The following is a 25,372-nucleotide window of genomic DNA, read 5'->3' on the forward strand; positions in this document are numbered from 1 at the left end:
AGCCAGATTTATATCTAATGTTTACACATGTGTATATGTGTATAGATGTACACACACACTTGCATGCACACAATAGTTCGTCTAAATTCAAGTTCAGCATCATGCAGTGCTCACCCTCTCCCCTAGCCCCACCCTTCCCCCACCACATCACAAGTTCTCCATATTTAGTGGACCCAGCTTAACCTGGCTTTTTTTTTTTTTTTTTTCTCCAAAGCCTAGAAATGCAACAAACAAGAATAAAACTAGACAGGCTTATCTTGACCTCACACCTTCTTATGTAAATGAAGCTGAGGTTTCAGACCCCCCACAAAGAAATGTTTCCTTCATAGTCAAGGCAAAAATCAAACTCCATGCTCTCTCAAGCTCTGGCAAACGCTTTATTCTCGTCAAGTCTGAAAACCACTGGAAGCCAAACCTGAAGAATTCCTTCAGCAAAAATTTATGAGTGCTTTACAGAAAGGTCAAAGAAGTTGTGAGAGGAAATGCCAGTTTCTGTTAACTGTGCTTCTCTTTAGTAAAGTCCGCACACTTGAATAAATTAGTGACAACGTCGATAGAAATAAAAGAAGTAATCTGTGAAGAAAATCCCAGCAAAGAAAGGGTCCGTTGAACAGTCCGCTAAATCCTATGGGAACAGGAAGAGAGAAAGATGAATGTAAAAGTTAACTATCTCTGGTGTTTCTTTTACTTATTGTTTAGTTTCTGCTGAAAAGGAAAAGAAGAAACAGTAATGCTTACTGGTGCCGCGACTCGAAAATGGTAGGCGCTGTCGGAGAACGGGGCCACAGGGAGGCTCCAAATGTGCTGATACCCCTAAGTGACGAAGGAGAGACACCCATCTCACACCACATGTTGCACTCTGCTGGAAGGAGGGCAGGCTAGGGCGTTCTATGACAGCAGTCTTGGACATATGTTGCTAGAACAGTCTACAGTCTCTCAAGGAAGCAAGGACAATGCCGAGCCAAGCAGGGTGACCAAGGTCAGCTAACAAGAAGTGCTGGCACTGGGTTCCAGGCATGCCTCCCTCAGTAGGGAGCAGAGGCCCACAATCCTAAATGACTTCTCCTGGAACCAGGACCTAAGGTTAAAGAGCCGGGAAACATTACCTGCGTCATCTGGGCGGCTTCTCTGTGGCTCTGGGTTCTTTCTCTTTGACTGTGGAAACATATGTTCCCAAGGGTGAATTTGCACTGGAAGACAATCAGTGGCTCAGTTGTGCTTCAAGAGATAAGAGGACAAAAGCAGTTAGCAGATTCTACTACAAAAGTAGTCCGTAGTTAGAGTCTACTAGGCTACATTTTGATAAGATGACTGGTGAGGATTAGGGATGAACTTATAAAGCCTCCCTGAGACCATGTCTTAGGGGGACTATTGCCGTGATGAACACCATGACCAAAAGCAATTTATTTTGTTTACGCTCCCACTATATTGTTTATCGTTGAAGGAATCAGGACAGGAACTCAAGCAGGGCAGGAACCTGGAGGCAGGAGCTGATGCAGAGGCCATGGAGGGGAGCTGCTTACTGGCTTGCTCCCCATGGCTTGCTCAGCTTGCTTTCTTATAGAACCCAGACCACCAGTCCAGGAGTGGCTCCACCCACATGGGCTGGGCCCTCCCCCATCAATCACTGAAAAAAAAATGCCCGATTTTATGGAGGCATTCTCTCACTTGAGATTCCCTCCTCTCAGATAACTATAACTGTGTCAAGTTGACGTAGAACTGATGGGCACAGTCTACAACAGACATCGCGTTACATAATCCTCAATGATGCCAAGAGGCTCCCTCTCATCCCACTGCTATAGAAGGAAGCTGGTCCTCAGATGTCTAACTTGCCATAGGGTTCAAAGTCTAGAATCACGGCTCTAATCCCTACATCAAAACCTCTTAGCTTCACCGGCCATTGCTTTTGGATACAACTCTTCTCTTTTCACAGGCAGTTGGATTTACAGTTACCAGAAGCCCCTAAGACATTAGAGCTGCGAAGTCCTGGTTTGGGTAGACAGTCTTGGAAACGGCATGGCAAGCAAACATTAGCAGTGATTTGGAAGGGAGGAGAGATTGGCAGGGGTGGGATGGAGCTAGGCAGCGGTTGGGGTAGAGGGTGACGGAATGCATTAGATACATGCTTGAAATGGTCAAAGAAAGAAATCACCACTTTTAAAGTTAGGAGACAGAAGACCTATAAGAAAAGTGTCTCTTCCCTAAGAGGATGAGATTCGTTTTTGCACAGCTCAGAGAACCCCACATTCTAAGGTGAGTAGCTCCTTGTGCTTAGGGCATCTTTTCAGAGACACCCAGTGGCTGCTTGGAACTACAGACGGCACCGAACCCCAGTGTTTACTATCTGCTCTCAGATACATACGTTCCTATGAGAGAGAATCATTTTTTTAAGGATTTATTTATTTATTATGTATGCAGAAGAGGGCGCCAGATCTCATTACAGGTGGTTGTGAGCCACCATGTGGTTGCTGGGAATTGAACTCGGGACCTCTGGAAGAGCAGACGGTGCTCTTAACCTCTGAGCCATCTCTCCAGCCCAAGAGAGAATCATTTTTTAATTAAGGATAGCAAGAGATTAACAATACTGAAAATAAGATGGGAATGATTATAATAATATATTGTTCAAAACATAAGAATTGTTCTGGGAATTTCCACTCAATATTTTTGATTATGGGTAAGTGAAGTTATAGATACATGGGGACTATTATATCTGTTTTTTTTTTTTTAAATCACTGATATTTGAAAACTGGTTCATAAACCCAAAGTCTTGATCTAGTGGTTCAAGGAGATATGGACCTTCGGGGGTTCTAATCTGTAATCTTATTTCCTTCTATGAAAGCTAGGCATGAGAATGGAAATGCCATTCTGTGTTACCCAAGGGGCACTGGAGAGCAGCACACTGGGGCTGTGGCACTAGTATACCCAGCATCCACTTGACCTTGACTGATGATGGATTCTAAGTCGTGAAACTATGGTTCCCAGCATGCAGTTGGGCTGAGTTCACTACCTCCATGATGAAGGAATACGGAAGCCCAGATGAGACAAGGGGCATAGAGAATGATGGAGGAGGAACAGCAGAGCTGGGGAAGTGGGGGGAAGTAGAGAAATTAGAGGAAAGGAAAAGACAGAGAAGAGTGAAAATGTGGGAACAGGGCTGAGACTAGACTTGAGACCAAAAAAGATTCTCTTCTTCCAGAAGCTCACTGCACAAGTTGGAGAAGTGGGTTGAAAGTTATAATTACTTAAAGTACGAGATGACAAGCCAGATGTGGTAGTACACACCAATAATCCTGCACTCAAGAAGTAGAAGCTGGAGGACTGTGATTGATAGGCCAGGCTGAGCTACCTTGTCTGAAAATACCCAAGCACTGGACATGTAGCCCAGTGGTAGAGCTTTTGCCTAACATGCTCAAGGCCTTGGGTTTGATCCACACCACCACAAAAAAAGAAATCTGAGCTATAGGATGAATAAATTATGACTCATAGCTGTGATTTTAGAGGAATCATAGCTATAAAACAAGCTATTATCCATTGAGTGCCTAACTACAGGTCAGGAAGGAATATTGTCTTAACACACATCTTCTTACAAGATTGGTGGGAGAATAGCTGCCCCCCCCCCACCTTGAAGCCTAGCTTTACCATTCACTGGCTATAAATTCAGAACATAGTGTCTATGTCTGTGGTATGTATCCATGCATGTGCATGTGTGGAGGCCAGAGACTGATATTGGGTGTCTTTGTCTATTGCTTTGCACCTTATTTTTTGAGACAGGGAATTCCATATCTCACCCAAGGCTAGACTGGCAGGCCAGGGGAGTTCTCCTGGCTTCTCAGTACTTGAGTTACAAGCACCACTGAACCCAGCTTTTCACATGGGTACTGGGGACTAGTCCTTATGTTTGTATAGCAAGCACTTTACCAGGTCATCTCTCTCTCCAGCTCCAGAGCCCACATTTGACCCATGTTCCCTAGTGCCCCACCTGTAAAGCATACGCTAGGAAGAAACTCCTCCTGTAAGGGTTATTGTAAGGACAGTATGTCCCAATACTAGCTGACAGATAGTCTGTGCTCCATGAGTGACAGTTACTAATGCCATCATTGTTAACAACAGTTCTCATAACAATGCTACATGCCATGGCATTATGTCATATCCATTTTATAGGTGGAGAGGTGATAGTCTCTTCCAAGTACCTGTCTCTTCCAAGATCACAAAATGAGGAAGTAACAGACAGAATTTGAATCTGGTCTGCCCGATTCAAAACACAGGCTCTTTTTTTTTTCTTTCTTTCTGTCTCAAAGCGAAAGAATACCACCCACATTTGTATTCCCAACTGGAGGTCACCAAAACGTTCAGCTTTCATCCAGGGGCCATGTTAATATTGGTGTTCCTACCCCAGTTCAAAGGAGACAATCAGGGGACACCTATGGCCTGTGAATATCAAACTTCCTACAAGCAAGAGTGTGGCTTCCAGTCCTTCCCACTCTCCCAAGGAGCCTAGGTGACTGCACCCTCTATACCCTTTATTAATTTTCACGGACTGACAGTATTTTACCTCCTAACTCGATTAAACTATGACATTAATTCAGACTTACTGGTCAGTGAATGAGAAATGGTAAGAAATGCTTACAGCCACATACTTACTTGATTTCCAGGGAGAACTTGACATTGGTGGGTGTGTTCTTATTAACAGGAATATTATAATTATAAAGACCAGACCTGATTTTAGGAGAAAATAAAATCACAAGTCAAAACGTGCCCCCCAAAAGCTTCAAGGAGCTTTTTACTATTTACTACATACTCTTTAAACTGCAAACTAACCCAGGAAAAATTCAGAAAGTTGAGTTTAATCTGGTCCCTTTTCTGTAGTTTTCAGAGACAAACTCATCCAACATTCGAATGAACGTGTTTGTGCCCTGATATAAAATATGGAAAGTCAAGTCCCAGACCAAAAACCCAAAATCAAATGCCCGGGAAATGACTTTGGTCACAGAGAAACAAATTTCAGAAGACAAATAAGGTAAACTGAAAATCCCCCTGGAAAGGAAACATGAGATGATACCAGCATAAACCATTCTCCCTTTTTAAACAATTTTAGCAGGAAATGTATACATTTAGAACCAGAGTCAACTATAATTATTATAGCCCTGATTACCACTCAGTGACGGGAGAAATTGCAAAGTAGACTTGCTTATCCCTAGGTCCACCTACCAAATGAGGGATGTGTAGAGAGAAGGGGATGCTTTACTGATGCCTACTACAATGAAATACTCCAGCAACCAGCATGCATGCATTTAATCAAGCACTCCTTATGGTCATCCCATGGATGGAATGGAAAAACAACCCAGATCAGATGAGGAGGGAAAAGGACCAGCCATTTTAGATTCTCTTTAAAGAACAGTAAACTAATTGTCAAAATGTGAAAGAAAAAAAGATACAGGGAGCTGGAAAAGCCAGCATTTTACAATACTTAGGAATATCAAAATATGACATTGTGAACCTTGGATATGTACAATTTGTACTTAACATTATATCATTAAAAACCAAAAATAAATGAATTAGCTGTATAACAAGATATAAAAAAACCACATCACAATTGTGTGCCACAGATATATTTCATTTTTTTCTTGTCAATTATATTTCAAGAAAGTTGAAAATTTAACATTATTGGTACACACACACACACACACACACACACATACACACACACACACAGAGAGAGAGAGACAGAGAGAGAGAGAGAGAGAGAGAGAGAGAGAGAGAGAGAGAGTGTGTGTCTGCCTCGGGATCAGAGCTCAGAGCTCAACTGAGAAGCTTAAATACATGGAACTCCTTTCCCATTGTAGACCTTCCAATATCTGCTGGTTCTCAGCACCCCCATTTACCTGAGAAATGAATGTATGAGAACAAACATTTGCTTGAATCTAGAACTTGGACCTGAGTCATCTGACTCATCACCATCTGGCCATTCTATCATCTTAACTAACATCTGTCTTGGATGCTCACTAAAGGCGTGATCTAATGTGAACTTGTTCAGCTCACAGAAAACTACAAAACAGAACTAAATAACACCACCTTCTCACAGCTAATGTGAGACTTCAATACGATTATAAACATGGGCATCATAAATAATTTTTAAATATGTTATTTTTACAACTCAGGACACTCATGTAGCACGAAGCCTAATTGGTGTTAATAAACAAAAACCTGGAGTCAGGTATCAGGGTAAATGCTGAAAGATCAGAGAAGCAGAGCAGCCAGCCACTAGTTCTTACATCTCCAACTCCTCAGCCTGAAAGGACCCTCAGCTCCTGTCTCCACCCAGCCAATGACTTCCTGTCTCCACTTCCTTAGTACTGGGATCAAAGGTGTGTGCCACCACTGCCTGGCTCTGTTTCTCTCCTATACTGGATCAATCTTGTGTAGACCAGGCTGGCCTTGAACTCAAAGAGATTCTTCTGTTTCTGCCTCCTGAGTTCTGGGATTAAAGGTTTGAGCCATCACTGCCTGGCCTCAACTTGCAGCCTGAGTTCTATTGGGATGAAAAAGAACTAAGGCTGAAAACATATAGGACTCATGCCCTCCACTCAACTCAAAGCAAAGTCTCGCCTCTAGGCACCCAACAGGTACACATCAAATTAAGAAATAAAATCCATTCTGAATGTCTACCTTTTCATTTGCCCTTGCTGCACTTGTTTTGTATGTGTCTAGATCCATCACTGCTCTGCTTGGGGGTAGGGGCTGGGTTACGATGAACACCAGGGACGGATATTGCAGAAAACGTCTGAAATATTTCAGCAATTGTTTGCCTCCTAGAAAAAAAGCTATACTAAGCTAAGCAAGATTTCCATCGCAATTATAACGATATCCTTTGTTGTTATACAAATGTCCACTCACTCCTGTCCATCTTGTGTTCAAAAATCAACTAGCCACTGTGGTCATTAGCGTGTGGCCCCAGGAGTCAGCCTGTTCCCCAGGATTTTGCTTTGGATCTAGCTATTGAACGTGGAGACTGGGATGAGGCAGGGGAGGGTTGTGGTTTACTGACATTTGCTAATATCCACCATGTCTGATTCCCTCATCTTCCATGTACCCAATGTGCTTTTACTTAAGGAACTATGTAAAACACACATGGATTTCAAGATGAAGCTTTGGTTTTCATTCCAGTCTCAAAACTATACTATTGAATAAATTCCAAAAGCTCCAGGGCATCCTGGGAGGCTTACCCACCCGCAGTGGAGCATTCTGCTGCAATACCGACGGTCTATCATTTGCTGTATTTCCATAATCTGAATAGAAGCAATGGTTGTATCAATCCCTGAATTAAAGAGAAACAGAAAAGGAAATAAACTCTTGTGTAATGGGGGGGTGGGGGGAGTATCATGTTCCTGCTCAGTTCTCAAACTGCAGAATATAAGCTAAGAGTCCTAAACAATGTCCCATCCACATCCAAATGGGAAAAGGAGAAAAAAGTCAGGATAACACTTTTGGTTTTGTTTGGGGGATGAGTGGATATAGCAAATCTCCTAGAAACAGCCAGCATCACATCCATAAGCGTTTCTGGACTGTAGAAGTCCTGCTAAACAGGAATTACTGTGGATAGGGGATGCGATGTGACAGGTGATCTGCTTTGGGAAATGGAAAATGAACTAAAGATACAGTCAGAACAAAAGGAAGGTGGGACCTGCAAAGACAATGTTAAAATCACGGAGCTCAACCGCAGCTTATCTGGCTTCAGTGTCCATCCTGAATCCCTCCTTAATGTTCAGGCTGACATGGGTTATAAAGCATGGCTACACAGGTGCCCACAGTGGTGTGCGTGTGTGTGTGTGTGTGTGTGTGTGTGTGTGTGTGTGTGTGTGTGTCTGTGCGAGTGTGTGTGTGTGTGGTGTGTCTGTGTGTGTGTGTGTTTTGTGGGTGTGTTGTGTCTCTGTGTGGTGTGTAGGGTGTGTGTGGGTGTGTGTTTGTGTGTGTGTGGTGTGTCTCTGTGTGGTGTGTGTGTGTGTGTCTGTGTGGTGTGTGTGTGTTTGTGTGTGTGTGTGTCTCTGTGTGGTGTGTGTGTGTGTGTGTGTGTGTGTGTGTGTGTGTGTGTCTGTGTGGTGTGTCTCTGTGTGAGTGTGTGTGTGTTTTGTGGGTGTGTTGTGTCTCTGTGTGGTGTGTGTGTCTGTGTGGGGTGTGTGTGTGTATGCATGTGTGTGTGTGTGTGTCTGTGTCTGTGTGGTGTGTCTCTGTGTGAGTGTGTGTGTGTGTTTTGTGGGTGTATTGTGTCTCTGTGTGGTGTGTATGTGTGGTGTGTCTCTGTGTGAGTGTGTGTGTGTGTTTTGTGGGTGTGTTGTGTCTCTGTGTGGTGTGTGTGTCTGTGTGGGGTGTGTGTGTATGCATGTGTGTGTGTGTGTCTGTGTCTGTGTGGTGTGTCTCTGTGTGAGTGTGTGTGTGTGTTTTGTGGGTGTATTGTGTCTCTGTGTGGTGTGTGTGTGTGGTGTGTCTCTGTGAGTGTGGTGTGTGTGTGGTGTGTCTCGGTGTGAGTGTGTGGTGTTTGTCTGTATATGTAAGTGTGGTGTGTGTGTGTGGTGTGTCTCTGTGAGTGTGTCTGTGTGTGATGTGTCTGTGTGTGTGTGTGTGTGTGGTGTGTCTCTGTGAGTGTGTCTGTGTGTGATGTGTCTGTGTGTGTGTGGGGGGGGGGTGTCTCTGTGAGTGTGTGTGTGTGGTATGTCTCTGTGTCTGTGTGTGTGAGTGTGTATTGTGGGTGTGTTGTGTCTGTGTGTGTGTGTCTGTGTGTGAGTGTGTGTTGTGGGCGTGTTGTGTCTCTGTGTGGTGTGTGTGGTGGGTGAGAGTGGCAGGTAGGGTGGCTGTCACTGTTTCTAACTCTAGTGACGCTCTTACAGCTTGTGGCACTGCCTAGTTCCAGAGGGCAGAAAGGGTGTCACACTTAAATGTCAACTCACAGTCGCTCTCCCAGTCACGGCTGATAAGCGCATCTCTTGCCGGGAATGATTTTCTTTTGTCTTTGGAAGAGTAAAAACATCTGTCAGTCATGAAGGCTTGCTCAGGATGATAAACAGCTGACTGACCTGTGACCGCATGTCCACCCTTCCCCTCTCCCACCCCCGTACTTACCCGCACCTATCCCATTTCTTCTGGATCTAGTTTCTTCTCATCCTCACCCAAGAAGCCATCATTATGTGTAAGTTGCACCCACCCCATCATATGTGGAAACCCCAACACTTTATCCCTCAGAATGCCAATGCATTTGGAGATATGGCCTTTAAGGAGGGGGTTAGCTGGACAAGTTTGAGTCCAATTTGAGAGCTTGTCCTTATCACAGCAGGAGATGAAGACACTCAGGAAGACACCAGAGGTGTCTTTGTGCACATACATATGCACAAAGACAAGACCATTTGAGGACCTAGCAAGAAGGTAGCCTTCTGTAGTCAAAAGGAAGACCTCCAGAGAAGCCAGACTTGTTGACACCAAGATCTTGGACCTCTAGCCTCCAGAACTTTCAAAAAACAAAAGTCTGTTGTTTACACCACCCAGCCAGGGTTATTCTATCATGGCAGCCTGAGCAGGCTTCTCTATCATCCCAGAAGGCCCCAGAGCTCACAGCTGCCTCCTCACAGCCTCATAGCATGTACACATCAGTCAGTGATACACATCTGCCCCTGTGCCCAAACACATATTACCTCTGTGTTATCCCTTAAGTTCAAATGTGTTTTTATTCCTTCTTGACCATTTCAGAGTAAGAAACCTCTGTTATTCTCCACCTCTCTATAACTTACGGCATAGTCTTAATCATATTAAGGTAGCAGTTTTCTCTGATTAGTGAGAAACAAATGATAATTTTATTTCTCATCTAGATTCTGGATCGATAACGTTGTTAATCAAAGCCATTAGACTCACGTGACTTAGGATTGCTATCAGCATTGCTTGTGTGATAATTTAACAATGGAATAAGTCATTAGAGGGTGGGTCTCTATGTGAATACATCCAGTATCAGGAGACTCCCAGTTCCAGAGACAGGACATTCCACTGCTGGGCAGTCCTAAGTGCCCCTTTCAATGAGATGACATCTGTCTTCCTGCTCATCTGTTCTGACGCCACTTCTACTTTGAGTGACAACAGGCCCTTAAGGCAGCAGCTGTGCCCAGCCCAAGCCTGGCTCCTATGTGGCTGCTGAGTGTCATAGTTCCTCTGGTTCTGGGTGAAAACAAAAATCAGTACAAACTGACATTCAGAAACCAAGAACAAGGAAAAAACAACCACATGCATGTTGGAATTTGATTTCTGACCTCTCCTGGAAACTCAGAGAAGAGTAAGGCAATGCAATTGTTTAGGGAATAATCCTTTCAGAATTCAATCCAGGTATCACTAGGGCATGGAGTCAAGGGTACATTTGTTCCCATTGGCGTTTGCTACCGTGCCGGCTTCCATGGCCTCTCTCCTACATAAGAGATCCCATCAAATTAGAGAATATGATTCAAAGGTCATGTTAACAGGGAGTAAAAATGAAGAAAAATAAATAGAAGCAAACTCTCTCCACAGTAAAATGATGAAATATTAACCTTCATACAAGCAGCATTCGAGGTACCCAAAGATGAGCAGGGTTATAAAACTGGGTGTTCCTTCCTGGTTATTTAATAACTTGAATATTTCCATATTAGTGGAAATCACATGATATATATTTGTAGTGAAGGATACTAATGGTAACTATACCAACTGTTCATTGACATTTTCTATGAGATGTTGTTCTGAGCACCTAATGGCAGCCCAAAAGGATGGCTGTCCCTACTTGATGATGAAGTCATTGAGTACAAAGGTTAAGGAACAGAGAAGGACTTACATCCCATACTGTTTGATTCCATACACCGCCATTTTGCCATCCTGGGATTATGTGAAACAAGATCCACATGGGGAAAAAAGTGAGTCTGAACTATAAGAAAAGGGTTCAGCCAGCTGAAGACAGGAGCCAGATCACTGGGTGGGGACAGAGCCAGGGCCGTCATTCTGCCTGCGGTCCAAAATGGCATTCCTAAAGCACTGAGGAGGCAAATGCTCAGTGTCAGGACTATGCAAAATGAATCTTTTAATTTTTTATTATTTAAAAAGCTTTTTTTTTTAAAGACTATGTATATAGTTGAGATTTGGCCTGCATGTCTGTATGAACCCCAGGTGCATCCCCATGAATGAAGAAGTCAGAAGAAGGCATTGGATCCCCTGGGACTGGAGTTCCAGATGGCTGTGTGCCATGTGTGGATGCTGGGAACTGAACCCGGGTCCTCAATAAGTGCAAAACGTGCTCTTAACACCCATGTCATTCTCCAGCCCCTGATGAATCTTTGGAAAGTACACTTTGAGAGCAGCCTGGAGCTGGTGACCCACACCTTTAATCCCAGCACTCGGGAAGCAGAGGCAGGTGGATCTCTGTGAGTTTGAGGCCAGCCTGGTCCACAAAACAAGTTCCAGGACAGTTAGAGCTGTTACACAGAGGAGCACTACCTCAAAAACCAAACAACAGAAAAAGTAGATGGCGAGAGCAGTCACCTGGTGGTGTGATGGCTAACCTTGGTTGTCAACTCAGTTTCACTGAGAAATGAATCAGCCAAAGTTTCTTAAGCTGTGACCTTCCAGGGGTCACATAAATGAATGTGATAGTTGTGAAATATCTGTCAATAGTTAAAAAACAACAACAACAACAACAACAAAAAGACAAGCCATGAGTGCAGGCCAATCAAAAATGAATTTAAAAACACAAGCTGACTGAATTCCAGGTGTTTCAGACAGGCCCATCATGCTGCCCCTCCACTCACGCTCACTTCTGAATGCTCCATGTGCACTCTGTCAACACACTACCAACACCAACTTAAGATGGCCTTGATGACGTCATCGCACATTCAAGACTATAGTGCCCTATCACGTTTTTCACTCAACTGCAAAGCTTTCTGCTCTTACAGGAACATACAATTCGATAAAAGAAAGCAAAGTCTTTCAATAGTTCCCAACCTTCATTTCTCAGCATGCAAGTATCCACTTAATATACCTTTTGGGTGGGTTGTGTTAGAGTGTTTGATTTTAAAGATTGTTATTTGGGTTGCTGGCTTGAGTTTCATAAAAAGCCATTAAATGAATCCTGGCTTGGGATTAGGAAAGCATTTCTAACCATTTCTAAAATGCCCCCAAACCCAGGTCTGCAATTACATACTATGTATTAATGCAGAGATATTCTTAGCTTCAGTGATGATAAAATCAAAACGTTGATCAATTCCAAAAAATAATAGAGATTTTCTGGGTCCTTCAGTATCAAATATTCAACCAAGATTTAATTATTTTTAAAAATGTCTTCTTTGTTACATTTTTAATATATATGTGCCTGAGGGTATATATTACTATTCTATATGTGAAGGAACCCAAAGAGGCAGGAGGCAGGCATCAGATTCCTTGGAACTGTAGTTCCAGGTGATAGTGAGCCACCCAATGTTTTTTAAAATAAATTTATGATATAATGCCAAAGAATTGTTTTAGAGTGAATTTCTTTAAACACACACACATGGCTTTTATGCCAATTTTATACCTTCTATACCTAAGGTCACTTGAAATTTCTCATACACGGAAAAAAAGGATCATGGGTAGAAAATTTTAAGAAGCCCTGGCCTAGGTGATTGGTACAGTACACTTCTGGATGTGTTAGTAGGGTCATTTCAAACATGGCTGCTAGGTGGGGCAGCAGATTATAGGGAAAGCCCTACCCTGAATGTGGACAGCACCGTTCAACAGATGAGATCTGGGATGGCACAGAAGCAGGAGAGAGCATTCTAGAGCAAGCCCACTCTCCTTCTCTCCCATCTCCTGGCTGCTAAGAGGTGAGCCTCACCTCCTCATCATACCCCTGTTGCCATGGTAACCTGCCCATCGCAGGTCCAGAATAATTCAGCCATTCCACCATCGACTCAATCCTCTAAGACCAGGAGTCAAAATGTGTAAGTTGTTTTTCTCTAGTGTTTTCTCATGGTGATAAAACAAACCAACCAACAAACGAAAAACCCACATTATGACCAGGGCAACTCATGGAAGGATGAGTTGGTTTATCTGGGCTTATGGATCCAGAGGGACAACCATCTTGCATGGGAAGAGTGGCAGCTCACAGGCATGGTGGCTAGAACAGCAAGCTGGGAGCCCACATCTTAAACTGAAGGCACAATGCGGAGAAGGAACTCCAAAGCAGCCTTTATGCTATCAAAGCCCACCTCCAGGGACACGCCTCCTTCCACAGGACCACACCTCCTCAGCCTCCCCAAACAGCACCACCAACTGAGAACAAAATACTCAAATGCCCAAGACTGTGGAGAATATCTTCAAACCACTCCAGAGAGTTGATCTTTTTGTTTTTGATTTTTTTGATTTATGTCTACATTCGAGTTTCTACATTCAGTGTCAGGGTAGGAAGCAGAGGCAACTGGGCCCAGTGACTAGACACAGTCCTTCTAGAAAGCTCTTCTGCACTCCTCACACTAGACGGAAGGGCTTGCTAACACGCGATGCATGCGACTGTGACCGTGTTGAAAGTGTCTGTGCTTGTGGTTAAAAGGATGGGCCACGCAGGCTCTCTGTGGTACTCTGCAAATGTGTGCAGAAGAGTTGAAGGGGAAGAAGGGGAAATGAAAAAGACAAGTCAGCTGTTTAACCTTTAAATATCTTCCCTCACTCAGAGGTGAAACTGCCAGGACAGGATGTGAAGGATGCTTAGGACAGACGTGAGAGTCTATGTTTCTTCCCCCTGATTTCAGTAAACGGGAGTGAGGATAGCGTGCCGGCAATGCAAGGCTCTAAGCATGCAGCCCAAAAGGATGTGTTCCATTAATGGGTCTTGAGAGAAGTTTCTAGAGGATTGCATATTCATTTTCTTCTGTACAGAAACACATGTGCTTTCCCAAGGGCTTCCAGACTTCTTAGATTTGAGCTGCCCCAACAATAATTCTTAGGTGCCAGTCGACTAATAATAGTTTCACTTAAGACTGCTTCCACTGAAGGCTGCAGGTTTCCAAGGCAATTGAGGCCTACAGAGAAGCAGAAACCAGAACTTCTCCATGTTGTCTGTTTTTCCCCTGACTTTTGTTCTACTTCCTCACTGAGCTAGCAGGGAGAGAAGCTCATTGTTAAATCTGAGAATAACAACAGAGTCCCCTTCCTTCCACAGAACTGTGTTTATAGGCCCTTGAAGAGAGCGAGCCCTATAAATACCTATAAGTAAGATTGGTTACCTTATGATAGACTGTTCGTGTGTGTGTGTGTGTGTGTGTGTGTGTGTGTGTGTGTGGGTGTGTGTGTGTGTGTTGAGATAAGGTTTTACTATCTAAAACAAGTTAGCACAGCCTAGAATTCTTGATCTTCCCAACTGTAGGGATTCTGGGTATGTGATCCCATGCCCTGCTAAAGTATTTCTTTAAGAAGTAATAAAAAGAGAAGTTGGAGCTCAGCAGTTAAGAGCTTGTACTGATGTTGCAAAGGATCCAAGTGTAGATCACATCACCTACATCAGGCAGCTCACAACCACCTGTAATTCCAGCTCCAAGGGATCCAGCAACCTTTTCTGGCTGCCATGGACACTTGCATTTATGGTGTGCGCATGTGTGCATGTGCACACACACAATTAAAAATAAAATTGATATTTTTCAAAAGTAGGGTTGAGGATCAGGGCTCAACTTCACTTTAAAAAAATATCTATTTTATTTCATATCTATTTCATTTTATTTTAAAAATATCCATTTTATTCAGTGGGTGAAGGTGTTTGCCGCACAAGCCTGATGACCAGAACTTTTTTTAATCCCCAGAACCCACATAAAAGGAGAAAAGAGAGGGCTGACTCTAAAGTGACCTCTGACCTCTAATGCACTCCACACATGTGTATGTCTTCACTGGCACACCACACACACCCACACACTCTCACACAATAATAACAAAGTAAAAAAAAAAAAAAAAGGGGAGGCTGAGAAGAGATAACCTTAGAGGTTAAAATTATAAAAATGATTTTTCCAAAGGCAGAAAATATATTTTAAATTCCCTACACAATGCCCCTAACTTGTCACCTCAATGAAGCAGGACTCCTCTACTCTGAAAAGTGGGCTATTGGAAAACCGTAACTCCTACTGAACCGAATGGGAAGCTCTCCTTCTATAAACGCCTTCCAGAACTTTCGCTATAGGCTTAATGTGTAACGCAGGCGATTTTCCTTAGGAGGCTAAAGGTGTATTTCAGAACTGGTGGGTGGGACCTCCCAGTCAACTAAATTAAAAACCAGAGCAGAGAGATGTAGACCGGTATCCATCCTTCTGTGGCGGAGAGTGGGTACCACACTACATGCACAACTGTGCTGAAGGCTGAATTCTGGTGCAGCATCCAGGATACCTTTCCTGCCTCATGACTGATGCAAGCCTGGAGCAAGAGGTCAATGCCCCCAGCCCATCGTGGCTGAGACCATTAGCACAGGGGACCATTTTCTTTGGGGGATTCATTCTCCTAAAAGTTCTTACGTCCAAAACAAAATGAGGGAGGATGCCAGGTGCTGTTTTGATTTTCAATTTTTTTTTTTTTTAAGGCTCACTGACCTGTTACAATATGTACCATTCCATCAATGTTTCCCGATGGGCCTTTCATTTTTTCATATTTAAACTCTCCTGTCTACTTAAACCTTCCTGGGTCCCATGAGTTAAAACCTAATCCATCATATTCAGTTGACTCCTTGGAGTAGGAATTAATATTCTGAAGTACTTTCTATTCCCTGATCTGTCTTTCTCAAACTTTTTATTAAAGAGCAGGGAAATTGAATAGGAGCGGGGTGGATGACTTTTCTGAAAGACACTTTACAAATACTTAGGCAATCAACTTAGACCTAAAAGAAAAATTATTACTTGAGCTCAGCATGTCATAACAATGCAGATTTTCTTTCACTTACTTTATTGTAGTCTGACTGCTCAGGGAAGAGTCTCATAAATGTCTTCTGGGCTTGAATAAATTGCCAGATACTACTCTGCATCCCACTGAGAGCTCTCCTATGATTTTTTTAATTTCTTGAATTTCTTTTTTATTTTTATTCCTTAATTTTTAATTGTTCCTCATGTCTCAGAAACATCTGGTTGCAAAGAACAGTCATCCAGCGTTCTCCTCTTTTGTGTTAGGAGCCCTGAGGCTATACATCACCCTAGACAAGTAGTTCTCAACCTTCCTAATGCTGCAACCCTTTAATACAGTTCCTCATATTGTGTTGACCCCCAACTGTAAAAATTATTCTTGTTGCTACTTCATAACTGTAACTTTGCTACTGTTGAATCATAACATAAATATCTGATATTACGAATGGTCTTGGGTGACTCCTATGGAAAGGTCATTTGACCCCCCTGAAAGGTGTCGCGATCCACAGGTTGAGATCCACTGCCCTAGACAGCGAGGGGAAAACTGTATCTACAAGAGACAAGCCACCTCCTCCACCCTGGGAAAGATACTACATCAGGAAACATCCTGATGGCTATAGGCAGACTCAATGAGGAGGGAGGCATGGGAGAGGCTTTCTGGATGCTCAGAGTGGTTACTGTCTGCATCTTTTAGAGGTGGGCGCACGTATGTGCACACCCTACGTCTAAATAAACAATAGCAGGATGTCAGATTGGGAGGAACCATGGTCATGGAAACAGGGGCCTAGATTCCAATTCTAACTTCACCAGTGATTTTGTTATAAAATAGAGATATCACCATAAATCAGAGGCTCTTCTGAAGTAAAGCTTTGAAGCCCTGGGTGATTGCAGAAAACTGGTCTATGGTGCTGTCCATGGTCTTGGGAGGAAGCATCTTCCCATGGATTTCTACCACACACAATTCATTTAGAAGTTCAACTGGACTTACAGTTATATTTAACCCTTATGCTTTTCTCCATACGGCCATTATGAAAGTATGTTAACTGTGGATTCTCAGGGTAAAAAGGGTCACTAGTCCAGCTGTTCTCTGACAGTCTATGACATGCCCAGGCACCTAGCAGCAGATCTTTCTCTAGGAGTTCCCACAGATGTGGAAATGCAGGATGAGCAGACACTCACTTTCCAGTTTGCTCAGAGCTGAGCTTTCCAATATGTGTATGTATGCATGTATGCATGTATGTATGTATGTATGTATGTATGTATGTATGTATGTATTTTTTTCAAGGTAAGGTTTCTCTGTGTAGCTTTGGATCCTGTCCTGGATCTCGCTCTGTGGACCAGGCTGGCCTCAAACTCACAGAGATCCACCTGCCTCTGCCTCCCGAGTGCTGAGATTAAAGGTGTGCGCCACCACTTCCCGGCTTCTAATATTCTCCTGTATGGAGAACTGGTTGTTATGGATCAGACAAAGCCCTGACAATGAAGAGCAGAGCAGCTCTGACCTCTCCCTCTTTAGAATTCATTGTCATTGACAGATCTTGAGTAGGTGGAATGGTCCCTTCTGGGGACGACTGTCAAAGACCAACATTACATATCTTCAGTGAGGACAGCCAAGGTCAGAAAATGCTTGGCCAACCATAATCTCCCTCATTCTTTTGCAAGAGACGAAGGTTTTAGGGATTTGGGGGACGGTATTAGTTTCTTCTTTCTTTTTTAAAAAGAAATTACTTAAGTGCACATGTTTGTGTGTGCATGAGTTTATGTGCACCATATGCATGCTGGTAGCTGCAGAGGCCAGAGAACTTTGGATCTCCTGAAACTGGAGTTACAGACAGTTGTGAGCCACCAGATGTGGGTGCTGGAAATCAAAGTTGGGTCTTCTTTGAAAGCAGTAACACTAGTAATTGCTGTTCCATCTCTCCAGCCTCAATACTGACTTTTTTTCTATTTAAAAATATGTAGGGATCTCTCAACGTGGCTCAGTGGATATAAAACGCTCGCTGGACAAGTGTGAGGAGCTGAATTCAAGTCCCCAGCACCCATATGAGGCTGGACGTCACAGCGTATGGCTGTCATTCTAGCACTCCTAACAGCCAGAAGGGAGATGGACACAAGAGAACCCTCGGCTCACAGGCCACTTCACCTACCACGCTCAGCAGCAACCAGCAAGAGACCCTATCCCAAGGTGGAAGCAAGAACTGACGTTCCAGGTTGTCTTCCGCCATGCAGGCCGTGGTGTACATGTGCCCACACTCAGACACACAAATACGCCTACACAGACATGCACATGCAACCGTAAAAAGAGAACACTGTATTGGAAACAAGATGGCTGACACAGACCCCTTTCTTCAAACTGAAGCTGCTTCATGTCCACTCTGGCTTGAGACCTCTGTTCCCAACTTCAGTTCAACATTGTTCTTATGAGAAAAAAAAAAAAAAGCGTAAGTCTCTTAGAGACACAAGAAAACACTTTGTGTCTCAGCTTCCTCATTAGGAAAAAAAAGAGAACATTAACAGTGCCTATATGATGTGCGTGTGAGGAGCCAATGACTTATTCATATGAGCTAATATTACAGTGTCTTGTGTGGCGTCATACCTCATTGCCTCATGATAAACGGGGATGTGATCTGTAAGCATATTAATCCAAGAGTAGGATATGAAATAATATCAAAGGGGAAGGAGATTACATTTTCACCCTAAGGCTCTGCCAACTGACCATATTCGGTATGGCAGGCTGCTCACAAATACTATTTTTATTCATTTACTTCATCGAGACCCATGATGAATTTATACCCCCTCCATCCATTTCGAACCAGATATGACCAATACGACTTGCCCTGGCCAGCAGTGTGTAAGCAGAAGTGACATGTGCTACCGTGAGATGGGAGCTTTAGGAGGCAGCGGACGATGTGATTTGTTTTCGTGCCATGACTACAGTTATTATTGAAACACTGGGACATGGAACCACCACCAGCTGGGTCCGGAACATGGTGAGCCAGAGCCCTGTTTTAATACACATTTCATAGAGTCAGAAATAATTTATCAGCACCTGACATCTCCATCATTTGAGAGTTGCTGCTGTGCCAGCGTCGTAGATAAGCCACACTAGTCTACACTGCTGATACTACCTTCCATTATTATCAATGCTATCCTGGATACTTGTTAATGTGTGTATACAGAATGAGATTTCTAAAACCATAGACTAGAATCCATTTGGAAGAAATGCATTTGCTCTTACAGAGATAAATTCAGTTGGAGCCCTTGACTAAGTTTCTAAAAAAAAATTTTTTTTAACATATAAAAGGGCCCTAGTGAGCTTGCTAAAGTGTCTGCTATGCAAGCCTGAGGACCTGGGTTCAGATCTCCAGCACCCACGTAAAAAACCAAGTACAGCAGCAAGCTTAGTACTAGGTTGGGGTAGAATGGGGAAAAGTGTGTGCTGCAGTAGACAAAGGCAGAGTCACAGAACTTGCCTGCTAACCAACCCAGCCAATCACTGAGCACTCAGTTCAGTGAGATAGTCCGTATCAGAAAATGAGATCGCCTCCACCACATGTCCACATGGGCCTATACACATTTACCTGCATTTATGTGTGTGCCACATACACAGGACCAAACAAGCCAACAAAACCAATAGCTGTGCGCACGTGTACAGAAAGGAAAGGTAGCCTTCTGAAAGTGGAAAGCCAAGCACGTGGGTCTCACCAACTCAAAGGCTACGTTCAAGTCAGCGTTTCCAAAGTTCGCTCACTCTTTTCCTCTCTTCCTTTTTCTACATTTCTTATATTTTTTCCCAGATTAGTTAAACAGAAAACCCAGACACTATACCATGTATGTTCTAAATGAGCCAAGAACAAAAAAAAAAAAAAGGAGAAAAAACTAACCCATGTGCACCTGGTTGCCTCGCCATCTTTGTTGGTGACAGACAAATGAAATATTTCTGCTGGGTAAAAATTACAAATAATTAAATGCCGGGCAGTGGTGGCGCACACCTTTAATCCTAGCACTCAGGAGACAGAGGCAGGAGGATCTCTGTGAGTTCCAGGACAGCCAGGACTGTTACACAGAGAAACCCTGTCTCAGGGGTGGGGGCTAGGGGATGTCACCGATGGACAGCATCTCTTCCCTGGGGAAGATGCTCAATATTCAGATGGTTATTGGCTCATGTGCCCATGTTTTTATAGATTGTGCAACATCAAACGGAAGAGTAAAACCACTGTCTAGATCCAGTCACAAACTATCCAGGTAAATATCAACCAGGGAAAACCTCAAATTCAAAGGCTTATTTGTTTCGTTCCGAACAGCATTTACCTGCCCGCTCTCTCTGATGGATTTCCCTCTCTGCCACCAATTGTCTCTGTGCAGGGCTTGAAAATAACGTTCTTGGTCCCCACACGGGGCAGCAGTAAGTTTCCTGACAGGTCAGGATCTCACAGAAAGTGATCTCGGGCACTTGAGGGGAGGTCTGTGTGGTCGCCAAGGTTGTGTAAGGAGCTGCAAGGCATTGAGCAAAGGAGGGTCATGCAAAGTCATGGCCCGTGGAGAGGAAATGGGTTGGGCTCATGGTGAGGAACGGGAAGACAGTACCTGAGGGGGAGGCTGTGAATGGCAGAGCCGGCTCTGGAGAACTTGTGATATTGCTGCAAGAATAAAAATAGTGAATGAAACAGGCCTTCAAGAGTCCTTCTGGTCGGGCGGTGGCGCATGCCTTTAATCCCAGCACTCGGGAGGCAGAGCCAGGTGGATCTCTGTGAGTTCAAGGTCAGCCTGGGCTACAGAGTGAGTTCTAGGACAGACACCAAAACTACACAGAGAAACCCTGTCTCAAAAAACCAAAAAAAAAAAAAAAAAAAAAAAGCCTTCTGTAAGAACTGGAGTGACGGCTCAGGGGTCAGCATTTGCTGCTCTCCCAGAAGATTGGAGTTCAGTTCCCAGCCGTCCTGTCAGTGAATTCAGTCAGCAAATAGCTCCACCTCCAGGGGATCCAATGCCCAACTCTGGCCTCTTCAGGCACCCACATACACATACCCATAAATAAGAATAATGTTTAAGTCCTTCTCTCAAAGGAACACAAGATCGGAACTCGTACCTTAGAGGGTGATTTGGGGAGCGACGGTCTTGATCCTTTAAGCTGAGTATGTAAAGGGCGACAATTGTCAGGGCACTGTTAAAAGTGGGGAGAAAGCATTAGGTGGCAGATTTGTTTCCATATATAGCTCAGGCAAGCTTCCAGCTGGCCAAAGATGTACTCGCAGGCCACACAGATGGGAGAATTGAGACGAGGGGGAAACACCATGGAAACAGCACAGTGAGGTTTTTCTGCCTGGGGAAGTGAAAAGAACCTGGGCTCCTGGTAGTTCAGAGGCTCAGAGGACTCAGAGCGCTCCACAGAGCACACCCCTGACCCTGGCAAGCTGTCACCAGGGGAGGCCTGTCAACAGCTGGAGGCGGGAAAGATAAGGACAAAATTCTCACTTCCTGCGGGTGGTGTTCATCCATACAGTTGAGCAGGGAGGTGAAAGGAGGCAGAGGACCCCAAACCCTTTGGTCAGCTACAACATCTTTCAGAGTCCAATGTATTAAATTATGTAGAGGGGAAAAAAAAAAATGTAACAAAGCAGCCACGTGAGTTCGAAATAATGAACATGCCTTTCCTCTCATTCACACAATTTACACAGCGAAATGAAAGTGTCCCTGAAAGGCTCTGGCGTTGGAGACACGGATCCCAGCCATGTTTGTCCATCTAAATGTTGTGTGCTTTCCTCTTTGCAGGGAGTTTTTAGACTTGCTCATGAGTCACATAAAAGTCTGTAGGAAATAAGGTCACTCGGCTTGCCATCCTGGCAGCCTTACTTCACACCTTGCTCTCCAAACCCAACTCCTCGGGACTGTGTTCTCCCCTGAAGGTGGTAGATTTACCATCGCTGCCTAAAAACACAGAGAGGTTCCACAAATGAACTCCACTCACCAGAAGGGAAACCCTAACGTGTTCTCAGAGACAGCTGGGAGATGCCCGTCAGGCTCAGTCCTTTCTGGAAAAGTGGTACCAAGTCTAAGGATGTGTCAGACAGACACTGTCTCGTTACCCTGGCAACCGTTTACCGGGGTCCGGCTTCCCTTGCTTTGTGCTTGCCCATGTCTCTCACTTCCTGTCCCCTCAACTATTAATTCTAAAATCTTTCCCCCAATTTGTGTTTGATGACTGTCTCAACGCACAGGCCAGATGACTTTTAGTGCGTTAGATGAAATAGGCATGCTCTCTGCAGAGGCAAACCCAGGTTTAGACTCTTCTCAGGCACAGCAGAGACCACGACCGAGATATGGAGCCTATCACCTCGCATTTGTGGTCCTAATGGCCAACACTGGGCTCAGAGGGTCTCACAAACGGGCTCTGAATGCAGTGCCTTTACTCAGAACTAGACTTCGTATCACCTCTTCACAGGGCTGGGATTGTATCTCCGGAGCATGTGATGTGTGTCTGCTAAAAGTAGATGCTTACCATCCGCCCCCTGGGCTGGGAAACCTAGCAGAAGATGAGCACTTGGGGAACTGAGGGGAAATGCAAAGGTTCCAGATAGGAATTTCAGGCCAGGGCATCAAACACCTGGGCATATTCCTACCATGGGCATCATCTGGGCTGAACTAAGGTTCTAATCAATGAGAGCATGGATGTAGCATGCTTAAAGCCCAGGGTGTAATCCCCAGGGCCAAATCACTCACTCACTCACTCACTCACTCAATCATCTAAAAAGTGAAACACTGAGGGAAGAGGACAGAGAGCTACACAGTGTCCTGCAGCTAGGGAGCACCTCTGGCACAGCTAGGGAGCACCCCTGGCACAGCTAGGGACCACCTCTGGCACAGCTAGGGACCACCTCTGGCACAGTTAGGGAGCACCTCTGGCACAGCTAGGGAGCACCCCTGGCACAGCTAGGGAGCACCTCTGGCACAGTTAGGGAGCACCTCTGACACAGCTAGGGAGCACCCCTGGCCCAGTTTGGGAGCACCTCTGGCACAACTAGGGAGCTCCTCTGGCACAGTTAGGGAGCACCCCTGGCACAGCTAGGGAGCACCTCTGGCACAGTTAGGGAGCACCTCTGGCACAGCTAGGGAGCACCTCTGGCACAGCTAGGGAGCACCTCTGGCACAGCTAGGGACCACCCCTGGCACAGCTAGGGAGCACCTTTGGCACTCCACTTGCTTTGCCTCCAGAACAACCGTCTTCCTCCACGCAAGGCCCAGACATCATTCCTTTCCCATACGCACAAAGTTCAGCTTTGCTTTTGCTATGCCAGGCCACCAACAAGAAAATACTGTTGAACAAGGGTGGTGGCGACACACATTTAATCTTGGTAGGCGGATCTCTGTGAGTCTGAGGCCAGCCTGGTCCACAGAGCAAGTTCCAGGACAGCTGGGGCTAAACAGAGAAACCCAACAACAACAACAACAAACCCAAAAGGAAAGAAAAAAAAAAGGAAGGAAGAAAGGGAGGAAAGGAGGGAGGGAGGGAGGGAGAGAGGGGGGAGAGGAAAGAAAAGGATGTACTGTTTACAAACCCAGAGAACACAAAGCAAGACAATTTAAGTGTAGGGAGCTGACCTTGTGACCATAGGATCCTAGAGACCAGAGACTTGAGAAAGGGCAGCATTACACCTAGGATCACTCTGCCCCTCTCACTTCCCCACCCCCTCTCCCCCACCCCCTCCTCCACTCTCTTCCCACCCCCTCCTCCACTCTCTTCCCACCCCCTCCTCCACTCTCTCCACGTCCTCCAACTTCCCCTCCTCCACTCTTTCCCACCCTCCTCACCTCCCACCCATCCTCCACTCTCTTCCCCCCCTCCACTCGTCCACTTCCTCTCATTCCTACCCTAGTCACCATCTCCTCCACTCTCACCTCCACAACCACCTCCAGGCAGAGACAGAGGTCAAAGCCCCCAGAGCCTCCTGCCGCATCTGCCCGCTTACTCTCTTAGCAGTTCTTGGGGCTCTTGGGCAGAAAAGCCTTCACAGCAGAGTACAAAGCACCCTGGCAGATATCCGTGCCAGGCAGCACGGGCTGTGCAGGATTTCCCACTTGCCCCTTTCTCCCAAGTAGAAAGAAAGGAAAACAAAGACTCTGAGAGAGTTATTTGCAAAGATAAGACAAATGTAACACACACACACACACACACACACACACTCACACACTCACACACTCACACACTCACACTCACACACCATGGTCTGCTGCTAAATCACAGTTGATGGAAAAGAATAAGATCATCATTCATCTCACATCTAAGTACAGAAATCCAGTTGTGTTTTCTTCAAGATATGAATTCCATCATCTTTAAGTTATCAAAGATCAATGCCCGATTAAAAAAAATGAAAGCTCTTTATCTTTAAGCAAAGAAAGTCAGTCCCCAGTTCATGTGTGAGAAAAGAAAGACTAGAAAAAAGAAAAGCTTGAAAGCATAACATGGATGTTTTTCTTACCAAAACGTCATTACAGCAATTAGAGCTATAACCAGTGTCTGGAAAACCCAGTTGGGGCAGGACTGTTTCCTTCCGGAAAAGGAGACCTGTGGGAAAGTTGAGGAACATGGACAGATCAGAACAGCAGCTGTGAGGCCTGAAGACCCAACCCAGCCGGGATCTTTTCTGCCTCCCAACGATGGTGACTTCCCCCGACGTGCCTCAGTTTACACCTGCCCCCTCTGCTCTTGCCTCTCTGAACACAACCATCTCATTCAAAGCCTCCCATTGCTAGGTGCTGCTGGCTACAGCAGCCTGGCCTTTGCCTAGTGTGTGCAGGACAGTTGTGCATACAGTCTTGTCCTTTATGAAAGAAGGCAGCCTAGAAGACAAGGACATCAGAACCCAGGCGCCCGTCTCCTAACGGACTTGGAGAGATCCAAAGTTCCTCCAGACAGGAAGGAAGGAATTCCCACAGGAGAATGTAGGGGAAGCCATAGGAAAGATTCTGTGGCACGAAATCCTACCAAGCACACCTTATGGCATGTGAGTGTCCCATTTTCCCACCTACAAATAAGGAGAGCTCTGGGCCTGTATTTTGTTTATTCTTCCATTCCTTCAATGTATATTTATTGATTGCTGCTATGTACAACCACAGACGATACGAAAATCAGTAAATATTGTCTCTAGGAAGGTAATGAAGCACACGTCAGGGCAGACACAGTGTCGTAAAAACTAGCACAGGGAATGGGGAAGGGCTACAAACACACCATGGGAGCTGTGAAACCGGTAGGGGATGGAGCTGAAGGGGTTCCTGCCCACTCTAATGAGTGCTGCCTACTTAGGAGGTTCCCACGACTCCAGTGGGGGTGTTGTGTCCTTCCTTCTCAGAATACAGAGTGGAATCGGGATTTTGACCGAAGGGTATACAGGAGTGGGAATAACTAAGAAATGGCTTTAAATTGCCCTCTAGTTATTCCTTCGATTTGTTATCTAGTTAAGGAACATGTTCTTCAA

General features: G+C 44.8%; 1 protein-coding gene across 1 annotated transcript in view; it reads right to left on the reverse strand.

Moving 5' to 3' along the window:
• Positions 1-381: 381 nt before the first annotated feature.
• Myrfl (myelin regulatory factor like) overlaps positions 382-25,372 on the reverse strand; it is a 112,593-nt gene continuing 87,602 nt past the window's right edge. Inside the window, exons 19-29 of the mRNA XM_036169411.1 lie at positions 24,377-24,462; positions 20,989-21,063; positions 20,487-20,539; positions 20,211-20,393; positions 12,566-12,568; positions 8,943-9,002; positions 7,228-7,315; positions 4,642-4,716; positions 1,107-1,218; positions 739-813; positions 382-625 (exon numbers count right to left, since the gene is read on the reverse strand). Coding sequence (XP_036025304.1) covers positions 539-625; positions 739-813; positions 1,107-1,218; positions 4,642-4,716; positions 7,228-7,315; positions 8,943-9,002; positions 12,566-12,568; positions 20,211-20,393; positions 20,487-20,539; positions 20,989-21,063; positions 24,377-24,462 — 897 coding nt within the window. The 3' untranslated portion in view covers positions 382-538. The remainder of the gene's footprint in view (positions 626-738; positions 814-1,106; positions 1,219-4,641; positions 4,717-7,227; positions 7,316-8,942; positions 9,003-12,565; positions 12,569-20,210; positions 20,394-20,486; positions 20,540-20,988; positions 21,064-24,376; positions 24,463-25,372) is intronic.

The sequence above is a fragment of the Onychomys torridus genome, chromosome 20 (assembly GCF_903995425.1).
Source record: "Onychomys torridus chromosome 20, mOncTor1.1, whole genome shotgun sequence".
NCBI classification, from domain to species: domain Eukaryota; kingdom Metazoa; phylum Chordata; class Mammalia; order Rodentia; family Cricetidae; genus Onychomys; species Onychomys torridus.